The 22485-nt window shown below is 35.4% G+C and overlaps 1 protein-coding gene across 1 annotated transcript in view; it reads right to left on the reverse strand.

The window, feature by feature from the left end:
* Positions 1-474: 474 nt before the first annotated feature.
* PCDH11X (protocadherin 11 X-linked) overlaps positions 475-22485 on the reverse strand; it is a 508255-nt gene continuing 486244 nt past the window's right edge. Inside the window, 1 exon segment of the mRNA XM_040614703.1 lies at positions 475-5120. Within this exon segment, the coding sequence (XP_040470637.1) occupies positions 4729-5120 (392 nt within the window). The 3' untranslated portion in view covers positions 475-4728.

The raw sequence follows: 22485 nt of genomic DNA on the forward strand, positions 1-22485 counted from the left end.
CATTATATCACATTCATGGTGAGAGGATAATCCCTTAAGCTCAACAACAACTTATTAACTATGTTCTCTCAATTAGGAATTGCTTATTTTCTAACAAAACAAAAGCCATAAACACTTCTGCCTCCAGCTCATAATGATTTTCTATAAGCGTATCAGAGGCATAGTAGAAGAAGGAAGCTTGGTATGAAAAGAAGTGACACAGAAATGTTAGATATGTCCTATAATATAAAGCTAGATTGCTGTACACATTGTGTGTGAATGTTCCTACTGTTTACCAAAAGCCTGCTACTCAGCTGCATGAAGCAACTGCAAACAAAGTTAAATTTTCTTAACTTTCTGACAGTTTCGGGCTCCACAAATAAATGAGTTTTGGAAAGCTGGAAGTGGGAGGGAAGTGTGTAGCGGGAGGAACACTTTAAAACCCCTTATATTTCAGAAACACAAAGAGAACTGTGCAGAAGAGAAAACTGCTTTTGTGGATCTAGTTTATTAATAAGCATTGTAATTAACAAGACAACATGCTGTACAGAAACCTGAAATAGAACTACTGCAAATTTACTGGACTTTAAATGCTGCTGGACTGTAGCATACGATGTCCAACTGCATGATTTGTAGTGTGGTTAGGGCTGTTTCAATACACAGACATACACTGCTCACTCTCAGATCCTGCAGTATGCCATAGAGCAGGGAGATTTCCCAGAAATACAAACTCAAATATTTACAAGAAATTGTCAATCTCTTTCTTCACTAGGGATAACATAAGTTATACACAATTTTCCTATGTATACCAAATAAAATCTTTGCCTTCAACTTTGTGTCTGAAACCAATCCTTTCTTATTTATCCAGTTAAACAATGGTAGTAAACTGCAGTGCAATCATTTAATTGATAACCATACATCAAGGACTGGTATTAAATCAGCAAAAGCAAAACTTGAGCAAACAAAGTCAAGTGTAAATTTTCAAGCTTTAAAAACTTCAAACTTTATAAGCTTGAATCAAACAACCTTGAGATAGTTCACTATTTACTCACCAGAAATTAAGTCTACTGTCTTTGGCTTGACCATGCTGGAAGCAGGTTCATAACGTTAGCTCAGGGCTGACGGGGCTCCACGTTGGATTACAGCTGGCTCAGAATACAACAGAGCCGATTTTCACTTCTCTCACAAAACCCCCAAACAGATCTATACACACTAGGGTGAGATGTCTCATATGAAGTGGCTACTCTCCTCCAGCCCTACGCCCAGCAGAAACACCTGGCTACATTCAGAACCATGTAACTAATGTTATGTCAAGCTAGCTGTTAATGCTAACGCTCATAAGCCCTCAGGTCCTATTAACATGGGCTCATTGCCATGATAATTAGCTAAATGACCTGCATCCAGCCAGCTCACAGCCCAGAGAGAGCAGGTGCTCCGTAGCCTCTCTCAGGCCAAGCAGACAGGCCTAATTATTCTTTCTTTAGAATTAAGTTACACTTCAGAATACAGCACAGTTTAGGAAAAAAAAAGGAACAGCATATCTTCCTTCAAACCGTTTAACTTCAGCTCTTTTTTTTTAATTTTCTTTTTTAATAATTGACTGCTTTACAATAAGGCAAGAAATACCTTTCTGCCACCATTACCCATAGCTTTGATGCAATACTTAGCAGTGCAACAAGCATATATTGGGGGGGAGGGGGGGAATAACTTAGGCTAGACTGTGTGACACATTACTTTGAAGGCAAAGGTTTTCCTTTATTGTTACACTGTATGAAACAAATCTAATCATGTAACTACCATTTTACTGTATATCGTATATAGGATTGTTTTCTCCACAAATTCACACAAGTAAGATAAAATAAGTTAAATGACTAAAAAAGAATTACACAAAAATATACAGTCTATGTACTAGATAAATTATTTATATATATGACAAGATGTGTAGAGTCTCTAGTAACATTATTCCTCTGGATACTGACATGCCACTCAGAAAAATGTTGTGTCAGATGCATAGCTTTATATATTAGATATGTAATATATAAAAATGAGGGAGCCATTTAACTCCCGATGAAACATATTTACAATTAATTGTTCTGTATCTTGACAGAATTTTAGAATATCACAACACAATTTCATGAATATAACATTTAATACTTCCTATAATCAGATTCATCTTTAAAATGCTTTTTGTTTAAGCAATTTTTTGTTGTTTGGTTTTTTGTTGGGTTTCTGTTTGTTTGTTTTCAAGATAAAGGGGATGGTCAATTGCTTTTGTACCTTAGGGAAAACAAACCACACCAAAACCTTAAACATTTAAATGTAAAGTTTGTTGTGTTTTTTCCCCTACCTATGAAAAAATACTGATATAGGTTCCTTCACCTTTTCCCATGAAAATCCTAAAATTGTAGAAATTAATTCTTTGCCAGGAAATTTTGGTTACAATTTGCAGTCAGAAAAGAAATGTTACAGGCAAAAAAATTTAGTTTTTCAATGCAGCTGCCAAGTCTGTAAACATTTGGTATGGCAGCCCTCTGTAATAAAAAATAAAGCCCTCTGCTTATAATAGGAAGCATTAACCGTCAGCATTATTCTAAATTTGCACAATTAATATGTTTGGCAAATCTGTGTAAACTACAGATAAGCTTTTTTTTGCGTGTCTTTGAAAAGGATTGCTAAATTTTCTCATCTTGATGTCTCCAAAGCAAACAACAAAAGGCTTTGTATATATTATGTATGAATGAATTTGTCAAATTTTTAATTGTCCTGGAATTGGAAATGAGTTGTGTCAGTACCCAAAGGATTATTATTTTTTTCCAGGATTTACATGCAACTGAAGCCAGTGTGCCACATCTTTGCTAAACGTTATTGAAAACTACATTAAAAAAAAGAAAAGGAAAGAAGTACATCATTAGATAATCTGATGTTCGTTAATTAAACCCTATCAGTAGGTTAAAAGTGAAGCATCTTCTGTTTTGCACATAAAATCTAAATGTGATTTGAATAGATTTACAGTGGGGACAGCGATATATAAAGCTACTTATACCTGCTGGGCACATAAGAAAAGCTCTTTTAGCATTCATTGGAAACCCTCAACAACTTGAACTTCTGTAAATTTTACAAGCAGCTAATATTACAGCATTTTTACACACAGTTTTGTTTATAAATTACAGATTTAAGTTATAATATGAAGCCTACAGAGAATTTTATCTACAGGAAATATTCACACACTGTTTTTTTTTCCCCTCCAAACAACTTCGATTGTCTCACTTAGTGTAGCAATAAAACTAACTAAACAAAGTTATGCAGTTTTTAAATGAAAAAAATTCTTGGTATGTACATAATGGAAATGACAAAAGGGCTAAGCAGCAACAAAACACTAGAAGGAAAATGTGTTTTTTCATCTAAGGAACCTCCTTTTCATCCACTGTAGAATTCACCAGCTTCATTCTGCCACTATTGAGAATATATCCTCCGGTACACAGAAAACTGGAAAAAATCCCTCATCTTTAGACTTGATCAAATTCTATGGTTGGGGTGTGTTTATGATTACATTTATCCTGTTTTCATTACCTAGATTCTTCTTTCTTTGCTGAGAACTGTTAGTAATTCTCTAATAAACTAAGCCACAATGATGAGTACTCCATCTAATAGCTTTGTGGTAAAGTAACTAATATTATAGCTAACCTTTTACTGAACACTTACAATAGGTGAATATAGCTGTAAAGAAAAGCCACATACATCACTACAATATTCTTTTAAACACCAGTAGCTTACAGCCACGACATAGCATCAGCCAAAAAAACTACCCCATTTCCCTACTGTTTTCAGCAGTGCCCATGTAATTTTCAGCTAACAGGAACAGTAGCCAAAGCAAGCTCTGCAAGATGAAAAAAATACAATTAAAAAGTTAGAAACAGACAATGCTTGAAAAGCATAGTATGTATCATATTGTTGCTTGCATTATTGTAGAAAGGACAATCTTGAAAATTAAAAAAAATATGTTTTTTTCCCCAGGTTTGATCTTGCATATCCTATCATCATCGTGTTGTTTATTTCACACAGAAAAGCCTAGTTGAGAGCCTTCTATTTCATCTACTGTGTTCTTTCAAAGAATAAATACCTGTAGATTGAGCTAGTAAAAATTAAAATGAAAAGCAGTTGTCATGTCTCTGAGTACATTTTACTTAATTACGTAAAAGATAAGTTTTGGTGGGAAGATATACCATCCTTTCTAAGAATTAGATTTTAGGATCTTATTCATTCTATTATGTAAGGTAAACAAATGAGCAATTGCCCACTTGATCTCTATTGCTAAAGCAAATGAAAAATGAAATCTATGAATATGCTATAAATTATAACAACAAAGAAAAAAGCTGAGCAAGCTAAATTTAGACTGTAATATTCCCCAAACTGTACTAAGAAATTGCCTTCAACAGGGAGAAAGAACTGCTGGGAGCTATTTGCACTATATGGCCCATATAAGAAAATGGAACAGGATTTTGTGTTTTTCTTTTGATTGCTTATGGGTTGCGGGTTTTCGTCCCCATTTTGTGGATTTTACCAATAACTACAGTAAATTTCTTTTAACTAAGTTCTAAGGATTTAGCTTTTCAATTTCAAATTTAGGATTCTATATACATAAATATTCACAAGCCTAACAAGTTTGTATGTGTGCTAAGAACAGCGTTAGGCCGTGACTATGTACAGTCACACTTAAAGCCTGAAATAATGGGTTTATCAGATACACGTTTATAGCTGGTGCTCATGTATAAACGTAGTGCTGCTCCCAGACACCGGGGCCTGGTGGGACGCGGCGAAGTTTGCCAGAGGAATGACTTTGACAGGATCTTCGCTGGTGCAATGTCTTTCGCAGGTGTTGTAGAACTGGGGCCTGGGCCCACCCTGGCCTTTGTCAGTGTCGTCCTTGGGAAGGGGCCTCCCAAGAGTGTGTCGTCCCTCAGGCCTGGCGCCTCGGCCCCAGCCTTGCTGGAAGCTGAACGATGGCAAAGAGGTGCTGGACTGCTGGTACTGTGTCAACGCAGGCGGCATCCAGCAGTTGTCAGAATGGCCTAGGATGAGACACTCCTGCGTGCAGGTTTCAGAGGCTTCAGCCAGGGCTTTCTGGAGGTTTACTTCGATAGCTGGGAGAATGGAAAAAGAGAAGACATTATCAGAGTTCTGAAGGCTGATGTGCACAGGGAATCGAGGCCAACAAAGCAATCCCAGTTCTGCAATAATGGCCACAGTTTAGAAAGAAAATATCTCCAGGTGTCCAACTTAAGTGAAGGATTAGGTGTTTGCAGGTTCGGGGTGCACAGTGTTGTCACTGGCTATCATCAAAAAAGTTAATATTTAATGAACAGATGATACCATCGTTACAGCTACATAACAAAAGCCCTTATACATTCTACTTACAATGGTCTTTTCACTTTTTGAAACGGTGCAATAAAACTGAAAGCTTTATAATAACCTAATACCATAATTTTATATATTTGCATACAACTACTTGAAAAAAAATAAAATTAGGATATTTTTTTTTTAACATTCTCTTAACACTGGTTTTTTTTGATTGTTTTGCTTTGTTATTGGCAAAACAAAATTAATTTGGACATGCAGCCAAAGATGGTACATTGCCTTCAAAGATGCACTCAAGAGCTTTAAGAATGAAAGACAGTGTAACAGCTATTTTAAAAAGAATTGATCTCTCCATGCATTCGGTACTGGAAACCTTGAAAAATCAAAGGGTAATAGCAAAAGAAGCTGTAACCTCTGTAGTTTACTCATAATCAAACAAGAGTTTTTCAGTAGAAGCAACGTTTGTGCCCTTGAAAAAGGATTAGAGAAATTATAGTTTGTTCAAAGGCAAAGTAAACTACGAAATCTGAAAGACGTAATTTGCAATACATAAACAATCTTGATCAGTTTCATTTAAACTGTGGCTTTACCATGTTGTGTATATTCAAATGAACAGAATTAAACTTCTACAAATCATTCCTTGAAATAGTTTTCATATTATATGTGTTAATCTTGCATTCACTTGCTGTGTACATGGTTTAAACACATCAGGAGCGAAGAAAAGTAGCTGATCAGATATTTCACTGTGTTGTCTTCAGAAAACTTTCCAATGTAAAGATACGTACATATTTTTAATATTTATCTTCATGAATATAACATTTAAAATTGAATTCTGGCTCATAACCAATGGAGAACACATGCTGTTAGAAATTACTTATAGCAATACAAGTTCTGAGTAGGAGCCTCTCACCCTCTGAGCTTTATGTTTAAACCCATGCTGCATTTCTGTTTCAATATAAATACTTCACATGTTCAAATCTGTGTAAAGTTACAAAGTACAAATACATATTTCCATGTTACATCTCAATACAAATTAATTAAGTTTTTCCTTCAGGCATTGAAATATATACTGCTGCTGTCCAAAATACAGAATACATCTTTTTAAAATCTACCATGTTTAACTATACACTGGTTGCTTGCTCTATCATGAATGGTATATTCTTGATTATTTCTCCTTAAGTACACTGTATGAGTATGTGCCACTTAGACAAGTCACTGTGTATAAATGCCATTTTGCCTTATTACTGACATTTGAACTTGTCTCCAGTCATTTTGTCTCAGTGTTTTTCAGTGTAATCCTGACAAAGCTTTGGCATCTTGCTTTTGAAATACTAATCCAGTTTTGATGGGCAATAGGAGACATAAATATGGAAACGATTCAGCAGAGGCAATAGTTCCCGTAAAAAAAAAATACTACTGGTAGATTAGTCTAACCTTTCTATGGACTACTATCTGCTATTACAGACATAAATCTGAGTGTATAAAAGTCTTGTTAAACTCTTAATTATCCAGGTTTGCTTCTCTTCTGATAAAGGCAATTCATTAAGATCAGGTACAACCTTGACAAAACGTGGAGCTATCCCCATTTTATACAGAAACTGATCTTTTCTGTATTTATTGAAAAAAAACTCTTTTGATACTCAGTACCTCAGTGTTGGTTTTTTTTATCTCAAGGGTTTCTAATAATTTTTAAAATGCTAATAATTTGGTTAAACTGAAAAACACATAATTATTTATTTGGAAATAATATGTATGCATTTCTAGCTCTTCGTAGCAAGCGGTTACAATACTTATACTATCTTGTATATATATAAAATAAATACTATATTTACTACTGTTAAATTCAGTAAGAGAGTAAACAAAACTAAGCCATCAAAAGAAGCATTTGGCAATAAAAAAATAACATTTGAGCCTTAGACAAGGTAACTGCAGAAATAAAAGCTCATTTATAAACTTTACTCTACACCATCTCAACAGATCAGTAGGACAGTAATTTTGTGCCATGTGTTGCCAGACTACCTGTAGACTTGGAACATGCTATCACGCTAAGAGTAAGAACAGTGTCAGAATGACAGTCTTTATTCTGGTTATGAAGAGATATTTTTATCTGAGTAGTAATTCTGTCCAAAACAAACAAACAAAACCACCAAAAAATCTAGAATCATCCTGGGCATAATCATAAGTTATGAATACAAATTATTCTGGCTTTGAGTTGGGTTTTGTTATATAACAGTCTTGCAATGCAGGATTCCTTAGAAGATACACTCATAATCTTTCAGCGTTGGTATTTGGTACATGTAATGCATGTATGTTTGTTGTTACCACTTACGATTACTAACATGTAAAATACACAGTTCTCCTTAATTTTGAAAAAACCCTTTTCTACTAAGCACCTCTGCAGTGTTGCAGAACAGGAAATAAAACATATTTAGCAAAACCAGGTACATTTCTGTATGATGTCTGACATTTTTTTCCAACAGGAAGTAAAGTTTTGTTTTATAATATACTGTACTCACTAAAAAAATAATAATAAAAAAAATCAATTCTAGCCGTAACACCTAGACTAACTTTAAAAGCAGTACATTTTTTGGGGGTGTTTTTTGGGTTTTTTTTTGTTTGTTTGGGTTTTTTGTTTGTTTTGTTGGTGTTTTTTTTTTAATTAATAACATGGTTTTGTGGGGTTTTTAATCCAAATCATCTGCATATATGCCATAGTGCAATCCCGAGGCAGTCTTTAGGAGACTGGGTTTGCTGCAGGAAACCAAATTAACTAAAGGTGCCACGATGAATACAGTGTGAGGCAGGCAAGGTCCCCAATATCTTCATTTAAAGGAAACTTAGAAAAATCTCATCAACTGATCTGCTGTAGTAGATAGTCCTAGGAAGGATAACTGGGATGCAAAACAGTTTTTGTCAGGTGTAAAGTAAAAATAAATAAAAAAAAGCAGTATGGAATACTACAGTTTTAGCACAATGAAGTAAAAGACTCTTAGAGCATAATTCATCTGGTTTTGAATGAAACTAGAACCAAATATAGGAAATCTTCCGCATGAATATTCACCAGGGTTTATCTTTTTTTGCCTGCTCTTCCAGGCCATGAAATGTAGCTTCTTTCTGTCAGACTAATTCATTTTCTATTTTCCTAGCATATCATCATTCTCCTGCTTCTTTAGCACCTGAAATCCTTCTAAATAGCTACTTGGCACTGGCACTGCACTGTCATCTAAACTATGCTTTACTTATTAAAAATACATTTTTAACAATTCCCTATTTTATCAGAGAAGAGAGCTTTATGTCAGCAATGTATTATACTAATCATGCCAACTTCCAAAAGAATGCAGCTGATTTCCAAATATTCTGTTACAGACTTAACATGCGAAGAGGTCACTGTAACTAGCACTAGGTGTTGTCCTCAGCACCTTGGCTGGCTTCTCCTCCACCACTTGCTGCCTACTTTAAACAAATGATTCTCTGGCTGACTCAGCCGAGCATCCCAGAGGACCATTTGAGGAGGAATTCAAGCCAGGCAGCTGGGTGAGTGTGAAGTTCAGTGCTCAAGCAGCCATTTATCAGAGGCTGTGTAAATTGACCATGGCATGTTCTAGCTGCTACTCTTTAAGCTTTTTTCTATTTTGCATCTTTGCAAGTCATTGCTAAATGTGGGTATAAATAAAATTTTCTGAGCCCTTCTCTGTCATTCAGGAATAGTAATGTAGGTGATTATTCTGTATAGTCTGGTAAGTACTCAGAGGTAGGAAACATCTGTGACATCTGCCTCTACCAATCAAGGAAAAGAAGGTTCCTGCTGTCTCTGAATAATTTCAGAAGAAATGATGGTTTTCGCTACTGGAATTCAGCGTCTAGTAGCATCTTCTTACATAAGACCTGACAGGTTTACAAATGGAAATAGAATTTTACATATCCCCCATATATTATGAATAAACAATACATTCCATCGAACTCTTACCAGGCTACCTCATTTCTTTGCTTTACTCAGTAAGAAACCCTTATTTTTATATTTTTTTGCGTGCTACATGGAGACTTTTCAACCATGACATACAAGTAATATGAAAGAGAATTGTTAATTCATAGAATAGATCACACTCACGCACATGTGAGTTTACCGCTTTGATTTAAACTCCAGATTGTTTTAGGAATGAAACTATTTTTTAAATTGTCTGCCACAGAACTAAGAACATTTTAAAGAACATGTCTGTCAGCTCTTATGAAATGTTTAGATCAGAACTGTCAAATATAACTAAAAAGCACAATAGTTAAAAGACTTTCTTCATTGTTCTACAGTCTTTATCATTTATAGGTCAAATCAGTTTTCAGTAAGAATATTTACTTTCACTTAAGAAAATGTAGAATTCCAACTTTGCCAGATAACTATCCTTTGGTCAAAACAATTTGATATTTTTTTCCTGTTCTGGTTACAGACTTTCTGTGGTTATAAGATCTGTGTGGGGTCTTATAGATAGTAAATAAAAATTTTGGTTATTGTCTTTGGTTTTGGGGGATGAAAGCTAAAAAAACTCTACAGTGCTACTCTCCCTCTCAGTCTACAAAAGGTGTGGCTCCGTATTGCCCGTTTTGGCATTTTCAGCTTAATATTATGCTCCAGATTTAAGAATTTTTCTCATGGAGAATTCTTAAAGGAAGACAGGCTGTTAGTACAGCTGTGCTATCAACAGTCTCAGAATGCTGAAAAGCTAGAATCATAGAATCACTCAGGTTGGAAAAGACCTTTAAGATCATTGAAACATATACTTGGTGTACAGACGATGCACTTTCTTTTCTACCCCTATGCCCTCCCTTCTGCCCCCAAAAGGAAGGCACACTACTAAGACAACATCAAGAGGGCTGGTCCCTTTCTCAGTCTGCCATAAAAGTCATCACTCACATCATGGAATCACAAAAAGACTTGAGCTGGAAGGGACTTTTGAAGATGTTTGGTCTAACCTTCTGCTCAAAGCAGGAGATTTCAGTCAAAACAGAATAAATAGTTTTTCCAAAAGTTTAGGCGAAACTTTCAGAATTGCACATATCCCTTAACAAAACACAAACCCCGAATGCATGTTTTAAAAGGGACATGTGCATTTCTAAGAGTTAAACAATCAAGAACATGAGCTCCTGGAGAAGCCTTAAAACATCTCCACCTTTATCCACATGTATAATAATGATCAAAGGTCATTTGTACATGTATTTGTTAGCAAAGTACTCAGATTCATTAGACGGTCAAAACCTGTCAGCCTGCACTGTACTGACGCAAGCTTAGGAGCTTATAAATCGTGCAAAGAAAATCTCAAAGACAGTTTTTTAAAAAAATAAGAAAACAAAATGAAACGCAGAATATAGAGTGCTTGTATTTTAAAGCTGTGTAGCTGAAGTCTTAATGAAAAGCCAGCATTGAATTTGACACATTTTGGATGCAAACCATCCAGTGTTACATTTAGAGCACTCTTGTTTCATAATAAAGCAAGCAACAATTAGCAAGCAATTAAGCAAATTGCCCATAATTATGCCATTGCTGAGTTATTTTTCATATTTTCACAACACAGCACATATATGAATAACATGGCTTGCAGTGCCAATGCTATTCTGTCAGCATCCAGAAGTGCCTCTCATTTACTGAAGCGTTTCGTATTAAACAGCTCCCACTGCACTTCCAGTGCTCTCTGCTCAGCAGGAACCCACCAGAGTGATGAAGATGACAACCTTATACTACTCATCTCAGCCAATAGTTCCTAAGGAATGGGTTGTGTCCCCCCATTTTTTGCCCATGTGTATTTACTAAATGTGGTACTAAATCTGAGCAGCAATTCAAGCATAATATAGGGAAATTATAGTCCAGAATTACCCTGGTGACCAAAAGTAGCCACTTGGGTAACATCACTGAGCAGTTTCCACTACATGAGAAGAACAGAAATGACATTAACAATAAAAAAGGGAGGGGACAATAGTTGTTAGTGTAAACTGGGTTGCTTTAATAAGGTCAGGAGGAAGAAGCTTGAATGTAGAAACCTTAAATAGCTGCTGCTATAATATACCCTACTTTTTTTTGGTTTAATAATAAAATACCTTTGGGAGAAGTTTCCCATGAATATTTTATTTCCCGTATATGTCTCAATAAATTAAAAACCTAAAAGAGTTACTTAAGCTCTAGCCTTGGAACCTTTTTATTCAAAGAACAAGTAGGCCACACCACTTTAGTTTCCAGCTGTGTGTACAGAGCTTGCCTTGCTTGTGAGAAGTCATGCTCAGAGCAAGATTGATCCTCCAGATGTTCTGAGGATTCAACATGCATGCAGGAAATCACACATTTTCATGTCCTACCTAGGCTTGCCAGATTGTACTGGGTATCTTGCAAGACTAAGTTCTGCTTCCATTCTAGTGCACACAATTTATATCCTAACAGTCATAGTTTTTGATTTGAATGTAATCCTAAAAACTGCCATCAGTTAGGCTGCTTATTATAAAACCTCAATGGTATGAGGTGTGAGTATTTTGCACCTGGATTCAAACAGTCAAGCAAACATTATCAAAGATGGCTGGGGCAAGCTGGTGAGGAAGACAGGGAATGGAGGAAGTACCAGGCAAAAAAAGACAGCATATGGTAATTCCTGTATAATTAACTATGCTGGTGAAGTGAAGTGAATCTTTCCTCCACAAATAATGGCCACATAAATAAAGCACACTAATCTTTCATTAAGTCATCTCTTATTGTTATTCTGACTGGAATTTCAATCTTGTATCAATCGGAACCAAGAAATGGTCTAAAAGCAGTGCTCCCATAGAAAGTTCTATTTCAATAACTGCTGTTTTCCATAGGAAGAGATTTCATCAAAAAACCCCAAGCCCCTAACCCTCCACAACCTCTTCTGTTTCCGCCTAATGAACATGAGCGTAACAGGGTTGTAGAATACATGGCACTGACCCTTACCGCTTCAACAGTCCAACTGTATTTATCTTTAATGTCCATGTTTTGTTGCTGATTTTTGCAAAAAAAATATGGTAATTTGCAAAGGATGCACGTTTCTTATCCTACAAAGTGTATATTGGGTTATCAATGAGAATTTTAACCATAACTTAGCCTAAAATCTAGTATATTGATTACAATACTGGGTGATACAATGTGCTTTATTTAATATTTAATTAAATGTTTCACAGTTGTACTGAAGCTTATTAATTATTAAGACACGGTTCATTATTTAGCACAGAATATAAATTCAAATTAAAATAAATGAAACAAGGTGAAACTACACAGTGAAAAATGGCTCATCCTCCAGCAATGACCTGTGACCTGGAAACACGGTAAAGAGTGAAATTTGTATTTCTTCCCCCATACCCGAGAAGACTATGCACTTTAGGTAATACGTATTAAGCTTTTCTACTGCTGTGAAGTTTCTGTAACAAACCCGACATCCTACAGAAATATGCTGGATGGAAAAGGGCCTCAGCTGTCACTTTTTTAGCTGGTGCCTGGAAGAAGAAACATTTTTAATACAATTTTTCATTAGGACATTGGTAACACAGCAAAATTTCTCCCTTGACATGTAAAACTTCTTTTTAAGCCTCTTAAGATACAATTCTTGCAGTCAGGGAAACAAGAGTCTACAGAAAGTTGTAGATACCCAGCAATTATCCCCCCTGGCATGACTGCTGCTCCAGGTGACAGCTTTGCCTTGCAGTGGTGGGCTGACCCGGCTGGCAGCTAAGCACCACACAGGCGCCCGCTCCCACCCCTCAGCACTCCTGAGACTGGAACCCTTTTGCCCTCCCTGGAAGATGAGCTGCGCTTATCAATGCTGCATGTTACAGGGAAAACGAGTGTAGTACTGTTAGTGTACCTGCAAGCATTATTAGGGAGTTTGAAGCAGTAAGTACAACACTGCTTTCACTAAATTCTCTCATACGATGATGTTTCTAAAGCCTTATAGCTCACACACATATATACGTATATAAAACCTAGTTTTATACGTTCTTAAACATCCTTAAACATTATTTGAAATAAGAGATGTAGGAGATCTACGCAGAATGCCATACCTCATATGAACTTCTAGAGATTAAATTTCAGATGCTCAGTAAAAGCTGCTCTTAAACATGCAAGTGGAAGTCATCCCATAATGTCAGACAAGCTCTGCTGTGCCTGTTGCTTCGGGAATGAACAGCCTTTGGTTATTCCCATCTAAAAAGTTACTTCTACTATGTAACTGTCTATGCTAAACTGTATTAGAAAAAAAAGTTTAAAAATACCACAAAATACAAGATAAAAACTGGAATAGAAATAACTGATTAACTATTTCTCATTATCATAATGCAGGCATATTTTTTATCTTAAAAAATGATTTAGTCAAAACATGTTAAAGCAGAATAGGGACTAAGACAGAAAAATCACTTAATGAATACAAGGTAACCCTGTACACCCTGAAATATCATTTACATCTCTTTGTAGTAATCAAATCATTATTCAAATACCTCATTAGGGATGCATATAGGCATTTATTACCACCAATTAAATAGATGTGTATTTTCTTAAATTCATTTATTTATTTATTCCAGAGTCAGTTCAACACAGTATGTTATTTCGTTTAATTCAACGTTGAGAAGAATCTTCTGCACGTGGGTTTGCTGGGGAATTTAGGAGCGGACCAATACTATTTTAAGAGGCACTGATCATCTTAAAAGGATAAAACAAAGCAAGAAAATGTAGCATGGAAATATGGCCGTTACTACACTTTCCCAATAAAAGCAGGAAAACAATACATTAAAACAATACAAAGAGCTTGAGGTTTTGTCTGTACAGAAAGATTGTCTGAAAGTATAAAATGAGCAGTCCTCAAAATGAAGCTTTGCAGAGCTAATCCATAGGCAAATAAATAAACTTAGCTGTAATTTCGACTGATAATTCTTAAAATCTGTTCTCTCTCTCCTTCAAACCTAGCTAAAGAGGGTCCTCAGTTTCACTCACACTTGCATTCAAATATCTACATTAAGTTTTAAAAAGAGGAAAATTCTTGTCTACAATATCTACAATGTAAGTATACAGATTGTTTTTTATTCAGTTTTTAAGGTTTAAGTTTTAAATAAAATTGAGTATGTATATGAAGGAGAGGTACTTTCATGATTTTACTATAAATCACTAAATATCTCAAAAGGATTCATAAAGAGAAGAATCATTGAATATACATAAACCCATTTTGTGTGGAAACAGCAGAAAATACATTTAAAGCTTAGGCTGCAGACTTTGTAATGAAAAAATCAATTACCTTTTGTGGTTCTCTGGCTAGAGAACAAAGATCTGGGTTCAGAGATAGGAAAAAGCATGAACTTCAAAAAGATAAGAAGGGAACAGAATTTCTAGGTGGAATAAGGTCAGTAACATTTACTCTTGATAACAGACCTACATGAAAATATTGTTATACTCTCCATACCACTCTGATAATGAATTGCTTGTGACAATAAGGAGATCAGGTGGGTCATCCTCAGCAGCATGCAGGCAGGGTGATGAAGAAGGGGACAAGAAGCAGCTCATTTTCAGTTATGTTTGAGACACCTCACACAGGACAGCTCCTGAAAGGGACAGGTGCAGGATAAAAGACCTATGGTTCTACTTGAAAGATCTGTGTTTACACCCTTTATTCACTTCAGGAAGAGTTTCTTGATGTAGCTACATGCCAAATGCGGCTCCGGTTTCTTTCTATTGACTTTGCAGTAAAAATAAACAAAAGTTTGATCTAAAGTAGAATACTAAGAAATTCTTCTAAATTAAGTAATTGAACCACAGTGGGCAATTGTTCATGGTTCAGACACTTTAATGAAATGTTAATTTTCAAAGGGAAACCATAAAAATCAAAATGCTAAGTAAGCTATTAAACATATCTTTCCTGTGATAACTTAAGAGCTAGACAATAAAAGATGCTTTGAAACTGTGTTTTCATCAGATATTCATGAACATAAATTTAAAGTCAAAGGCCACTAGAGCAGCAAACAAAATAAACCCTACAACAATCTAAACATATTCTACGGCTTTTATGCTGTAACTCCAACTGCAATTCAAGGGGGGGAGGGAAAAAAAAGAAAAGCATTTTTCTTTATTAGAATATAAACAAAAAATATTTGTTTTTATTATTAATAACATGACTTTATTTCTTCTAAACATTTTTACAATATTCAGCTATGCTGATACCTAAGTAACACACTATGATTATTCAAAATTATATTTCATTGGACCATCAACAATATAAAATCTATTTATTCTGTTTGAATATATAAGTAAAGCTTGCTGGAGTTTTTTTGACAAAACAGTTTTACATCAAAAATGTAGTTTCAAAGTTCAACTGTTCTTTGTCAGTGTTGACCCAAATGACATTTTGGGGTGAAAAAGTACAGAAACTAATAATTTCCATTTTCTCTATTAATTTTATTTTCATTTAGATTTTTAAAATATGGGAATCCTTAATATTTTAACCCTATGCAGAAACAATATTATTGAAAGGAAATGTTCTCATTTCTCCAAAGCTTTTCACTAGATTTTCCATTTAACAATAAATTTCAAGTTCAGATGATTCTGCAAACCAGCACTGCTTACATTTCACAGCATCTGCAACATTGTCTAACACAATGTGGAACCATTTCTGTTTTCTAAGTTCCCTGTGACTCCCTTACCATTGCTACAAAAGAACAAGCCTTGTGCTCCACCTAAAATTTTGACAATCCAGAATTATATGTAATAAGGGTAACTACTGCAGGGCCAAGAGGGCACACTTTTTAATTCCCCTAAAGTGTCTAATTACCATGTTGTGCTTATTAGATTCCTTAATGACAATCTACAACCTTGTGGAAGGACGGACTGGAGGAGTAAAACTTTGACATCTCCTATCTCTGTGGGACACAAGGATTCCCCTCCTGCAGCTTTTGCCCTCCCCAAGAGGACACTCTCCTCCATATGGCTACAGCTCATATTTCCAAGAGAATCATGCAGTTTCTCTTGGAAAATCATCTGAACCACAGACTCCTCGATGACTAGACAACATTTTCTAACCAATTTTTCACAGCAGTTTTCTGTCATTACCACTTTGTCAATCTGCCACAGACTACCCTCAGTGGAACCACGTAGCTACTCATCCCTTTGACGAAGTCCCCCAAAAGTGTGAATGCACGGAAAGAGCCATGTTTGATTAACAACTTTGTGATTGCTATAAAAATGAAATTTGAAAGGTAATAATTACATTTGTAATTACTTAGGTCTAAATCTCTTATGTTTCCTACTCCCTCTATTTCTGGGCAGCTGGAGCAATGACTCATTAATAATAATAAAGTCGTTTAACCCTGCAGGCACATTAGAAGGAGAAAGATGTCATTTGTCACCAACGCAAATAGAACAATCACTGAAGGATACAGAAAGACCAGTATTTCATATTTATTGCAAATGATAAAAGGGACATTTTGCACTGATCCTCACCATGGCATCCCAATTTGCTTTTTAATTATCAGCAAACATAAGGGGACAGCATACAACATATGAGGGACTACTAATAATGTATTGTCCTGCGGTGACATTTCCATAATCACTTCAAATCTACTCTATACATATGTACTAGTTAAAGCTTTCAGCTCATGAAATCATACCCCCTAGTAAGGAATGAATTATCCTTTGCAGATTGAGCGCACAAAAGCAGCTCTTTTCCAGAGTCTGAGGGTCTGACAGCTGACATATATATTGCTATTACTTTAAGTGATAAGGTTTGGCATTCTGTTGCACTGACAGTTGAATACAGTATGATTTAAAAACAAGTAAATTTGTATTTTTAGGCAAGGAACTTCCTAGTTGTAATTCTCATTACCAATAAGTTAGCCACGGACCTCTGAAAGTCACTTACTTTTCTAGTGCTTTTCAGTATTGTTCTGAACTTTGTAAGCACTCCGTAAGAACCACTCTATATTAAATGAAACAAATACCTTTATTAATAGGGAAATTAAGTAAGTAACTCAGAATTCACTGATTTTAAAAAAGAGTTACTGATATAATTGCCTGATCATGAAATAAACTTCTGAGGAAGAGAAAAAACTATCCTTTCCCTAAATGATTTCTTCAGGAGACATGAAACCTTGAGCAAAAAATTATGGAGATAATTTTCTACTATGGTATTATCAGTATGAAAACAAATGAAAGGAAGTTCCATACAAATAACAGTCACGATAATATGAGTTTCAACTCTATCAAGCTAAAACTTCAAATTCTTCTTTGCTTTGCTTTATCATCAACACTTCTCTCACCATCAGGCATGTGCAAAGACCAAAGACCAAATTTAACAATATCAAGTTATAAACTGTTATTGCGTGGGGTAGAAATGAGGTAAGCAAACCTCCTAAAGCTGTTTATATTTTCTCCAGGAACCACAATAGACTATATAAAGACAGGCTTTAAAAAAGTTAAATAAGTAGTGTTAAGAAATAAGACGCATCAGGAAAGAGTAAAATGCACAGAGTAAAATGCATATTTTCACTCTTAAAACAGTGACAACACAGAAAAGCTTATACATGCAGTGAAATGTTTTGTCAAATTGAAAAATGGAAATAATATGAACACTACAATTTTCACATCAATTTGAGGTAAAATGTTTTGAATTACAGTCATTTTAATCTTGTTTTATAAAGAAAATTACTTCAAATGGGTGATAATTTAAAACAGCATAATCCAAACTTCATTGTGCTCCAGTCAGGCATAGAAGTATGGCTCTGAGTGATTTGGAGCAATCTCCTCACATTAGCTCAGAGCCTCTTTCAGAAGAGACATTTGAAAGAAGAAAAAGGTTGTCCGGCTAGAGTTTCCATCATTTTCCTGTGAGTTCAAAACTACTAACTGTGATGGCTGTGACTTCCTAATTGGGCCTTTATAGGCATTGCTAGCACCCTCGGACATTTTGGCGCCATCCTGATGAGGCAATACTTTCACAGCTGCCATCTCTTTAAACATTCAGTTGTGACCAGTTTGTCCACTGAGGTTTTGCTGTTTCATTGGAACATTCTTGTATCACTTTTCCAACTACTGAGAATTTTTTGGCATTTTTTTTTTTGGAATAAGCAAAATCCTATTTTGGCATAAGGAATTTTGCTGTCATGATAGAAATATATAAACAAGATTCCCTGTTTTCCTTTTCTGAAAGAAAAAGAATTACCTCTCAGTAAATATGCTATTTAGTTTTAATCCTCAGTTTCCCTTCAACAACTTCCAACAGCGACTTTCGGATTTTCTTTAATATTCTTTTCTGTTCTCCTAAATAATTTTCAATCAAAATATAAATATATTCCAATTTTACCCTGTAGCATTAGTAAACTTGTACTTTCCTTCTCTAAACCAGGTGATTCTCTCATCACCTGGACAACTGACACATGATTGGAATAATATGAGCCAGATCAACATTTGACATAATTCTTTATAGAACAGGATTTCTTATAACATACGTAATTTTAAAAAGACAGTGTTAGGGAAGAGTCATTATTGTGATTATTCTGTAAGATTTTAGGGTCAGTAATATCAGCCAAGAGAGTGGGACTGAGCAACTGCTGACTCATCTTTTCAGCCCACTTCAATGGCTGTCAAGACAGGTTCTGTGACTGCAGCCATGAGGATTATGATGATGCTTGAAACAGGGTAGTGCATTTATTGTTATTAATCCATTGTAAGAAATTATTTTGAAAGCAAAAAGTATAAAATTGTGGGGGTATAAAGTTAAACTACATGAGGTATCCAATTGTTCAGGAAATTAAATTCTATTACTTCAAAGATAAACACATTTTAAAACAGGAATTAAAAAATTGGTTGCTCTTTAAAGTATGCTTTTATAAACTTAATTATATAAACATCTTATAACCACACACTGCCTGTGTGTGTCTGTATTGAGGATTCTGAAGAGAGATATATTTGTCAAGCTTCAGATTTCAGAGTAGGTGTTAAGTTTTGACTCAGCCTTATTTGAATAACAAGATGTCCTAGCATAAAACAATAATTTGTGGTTTTATATATTTAACAGACCATAACTGTCTTCACAAAAAACTAATGTTCACTCCTGTTTGATAAGCTTTGGCATGACTATAGCTGGCTAATAAAAGCCTAACATATATTATTAAACGAGGTTAAGTACTAGCAATCAGATTTGTCAAGAAACTTATCACTTTCTGTAGTATGTAAGCCTCAATCAGCCATTTCTGTATTGCATATGACAGAGGATCCCTTAGAAACAGATTTAAGAAACATTCCGTTCTTATAAAGTCACTGAAGCTTAGCATCCAGCTCTTTTGAAAATCTAAGTTGCAACCTGGTTTGGAAATCCTCGACATGGCAGGGACATGTTAAAGTTAACCAAAGAAGATGAAATCACAACTGTTCTTGTTAGGAACAGAAGTTCACATACTACCCTAACCTCTAGTTTATAACAGCAAATCTACAAAGTTCATAATTTATGTTTATTTTTTCATAGGCTGTACAGAAAGGATATTTTAAGTCTGGGGTAAGTGCTGCTCTGGCAGATGCATATAGAAAGCTCTTGTTACTTTTGGCACACAGATTCCTTTTTCAGAGGGTACAAACCTGAATTTCTGAATGTTCTGATGTTCTCTAAGCTTCAGTGGAATACATTTGACAACCGCCTTCTCTACAGCTAGTATGGATGGCAGGAGGAGTTCATACTTAGTATGTATTCCAAAAGGTTGCTTTAAAACCTTTCTATGGTTTTTAATTAACCATAGGATATCAAAGGACCTAAATGAAAAGCTACCATTCACTTGCTGACTAAGTGTTCACCGGCCTGTTATTGAACCTTTCATCTATTTATTCCTTAATTCATCCATACTCTCCTAGAGATGTCATTAATATGCTCAAAGTTAATTTATTATCCTCTATTGCTTCTATTCAAGCTCATGTTAACAGAATAAATTCATCAAAAATGATCAGACTTGAAAAGGCAGATTTGGATTCTGACAGAGAATAATTTATCATGGCTGGGAAAAAGCCTCCCACCAACTGGGCTGTTGGAATGCTGGGAGATGAAACTGTAATGACTGCAGAACTTCTGCAGAAAAGGACATTAAAGTCTTAAGGGGAAAACAAACAAACACCACCACCATCACCCCCTTCCAAAAGTCTAACTCCCAAAATATGTAGGTTCCTGACACTGAGTCTTTTTTACTTTCACACTCAGAGGTTCTTTCTCTCACCCTCTGTGCTGCCTTTAGGCAGAAGCGATCATTAAGGCTCTGCTCGCCATCATTTGCATGCCAGAGCCTAGAGATACGGAGGGGCGCCAGGAGTGACGGCGACATTCAGAGCTGTACAGAAACGGTACCGATACTCAAGGGTCACAAACTGTTAATCAACAGGTCCATGCAGCCAAGGGCTTCATTGTAATGCTGCATAATGTAACACCAAGTTATTTTATTTGCAATTTGTTGTAATTAACCCTTCTATAACAGTAATTAATAGATTTTGGGTAATCCACAACTAAGTATTATACCACAATTTCTGTGTATGTACAAATTATCTGAATTCCAGGAACAGCTGGATATAACAGCATTTATGACATGTTTCATATGCTATTAGAATGGGGAAAAAAATAACATACTTTTTGCCATTATAAGTCCATTATACAGTAGAATTGGAAAGCACTGTGAAACTGTCATGAATGTGGTACCACTGTAATTGTAATACGGGTTGTGGAGATTTATTTTAAAGCCTGAAAACACTTGATTAATCACTGTATTATAGTCAATATTCTAGTTGTTATTGTTTCATCCAGTTATTGTTTCATCCCCATCTGCAGCATAGGGAGAATTGCTTCTCTCCTATACTGGCACTGCTGTATATTGGACACGGCCACTTCCCTAAGGGACTGTTACTCCACTTCATACACTCATACTCTTAATTCTGCACATACTAGAACCATTTCCTTGCTCCTAGTTTTGTTAGACTGAGTAATTATGCAGCTTCAAGACTTGAGTAACTAAATTTCCTCAGGGAAGGGGGAAAAGAAACCCACTAGTAGAGCACTCTAGACCTGCCCAAGAAATGGAAGACTCATCAGTCTCTGCCTAGACATTTTACAGAGGATATTAAATATGAGTACAATCATAAATATCAGTGCTCAAATATGTTTAAATATATAGGCTTATCTGGCTGACTCAATCAGAACATACATCCTAGCTCCCATTCCCCCCTTCCCTCTATCATATTCCAGAATCCAATGGAATTGTACTTCCAACTGCACTGTATCAATATTTGGTATTTCTGAGTCAAGATTTATACTTCCTTTATTAATGTCTTGAATCTAAGAAATTCAGTGACGTGAATATGCCAAGTGTCTGATAAGTACATTATGTCATAGTGGAGAACTACTATATTTAAAAAGAGTTAACTTTTCCCAGTGAAGCACTGAAAAGTTAGGAAGTGCAAATTCTGTAATATTAATTCAGCTCCCTTGTGTATATGTGTTTTGATGCAAACTTTAATTAAATTATCATACACTATTTTTCTCATAGGACCCTTGGGCCCTATTTAGAGAGTAAGTAGTTATTCAATATTTCTTTTTATCTACTCTAATCAGCATGTGGCCATACACCTTTTTAATTAATACTTTCAAAGCCTTGGGTTCAATGCAGACTTATTCATTTCCTTGTGTACTTTGTTGTTGTTTTCACAGCACAAGCAAAATCTTCATGAACATGAATAATATCCCATGTGCATTATTTGCTTTATTGAGGCTATTTGCATCTGGGAAACTGAGGCATAAAGAAATTAAGCAAAATAATGCAGTCTCCATCATTTCTGGCTGCCCAACTTGAGACAGCTTATACCAGATTTTTGCACACTTGAACACTTGATGTTATACTAAGCTTTCAAAGTGTATCTGTCAGAGTAGTAAATGATGCCCTTGGCACCCCAAGAAACCTGAAGGGCACAACATATATTAGCAAAAATTCATTGTTCTCTCTGCATCAAAGCACTGTGTTGTACATTTCAAAATGTACACAAAAAATGGGGCATATTAATGATTTATCTTTCGTGGTCATTAGTAAATCTAACCAAACACAACATCAGAAAACCATATATATACACTTTAAATAGTCCTGTGATGAAGAGCTCATTATTTTAAT

Source organism: Falco naumanni, chromosome 14 (assembly GCF_017639655.2).
Source record: "Falco naumanni isolate bFalNau1 chromosome 14, bFalNau1.pat, whole genome shotgun sequence".
In the NCBI taxonomy this organism is placed as follows: Eukaryota; Metazoa; Chordata; class Aves; order Falconiformes; family Falconidae; genus Falco; species Falco naumanni.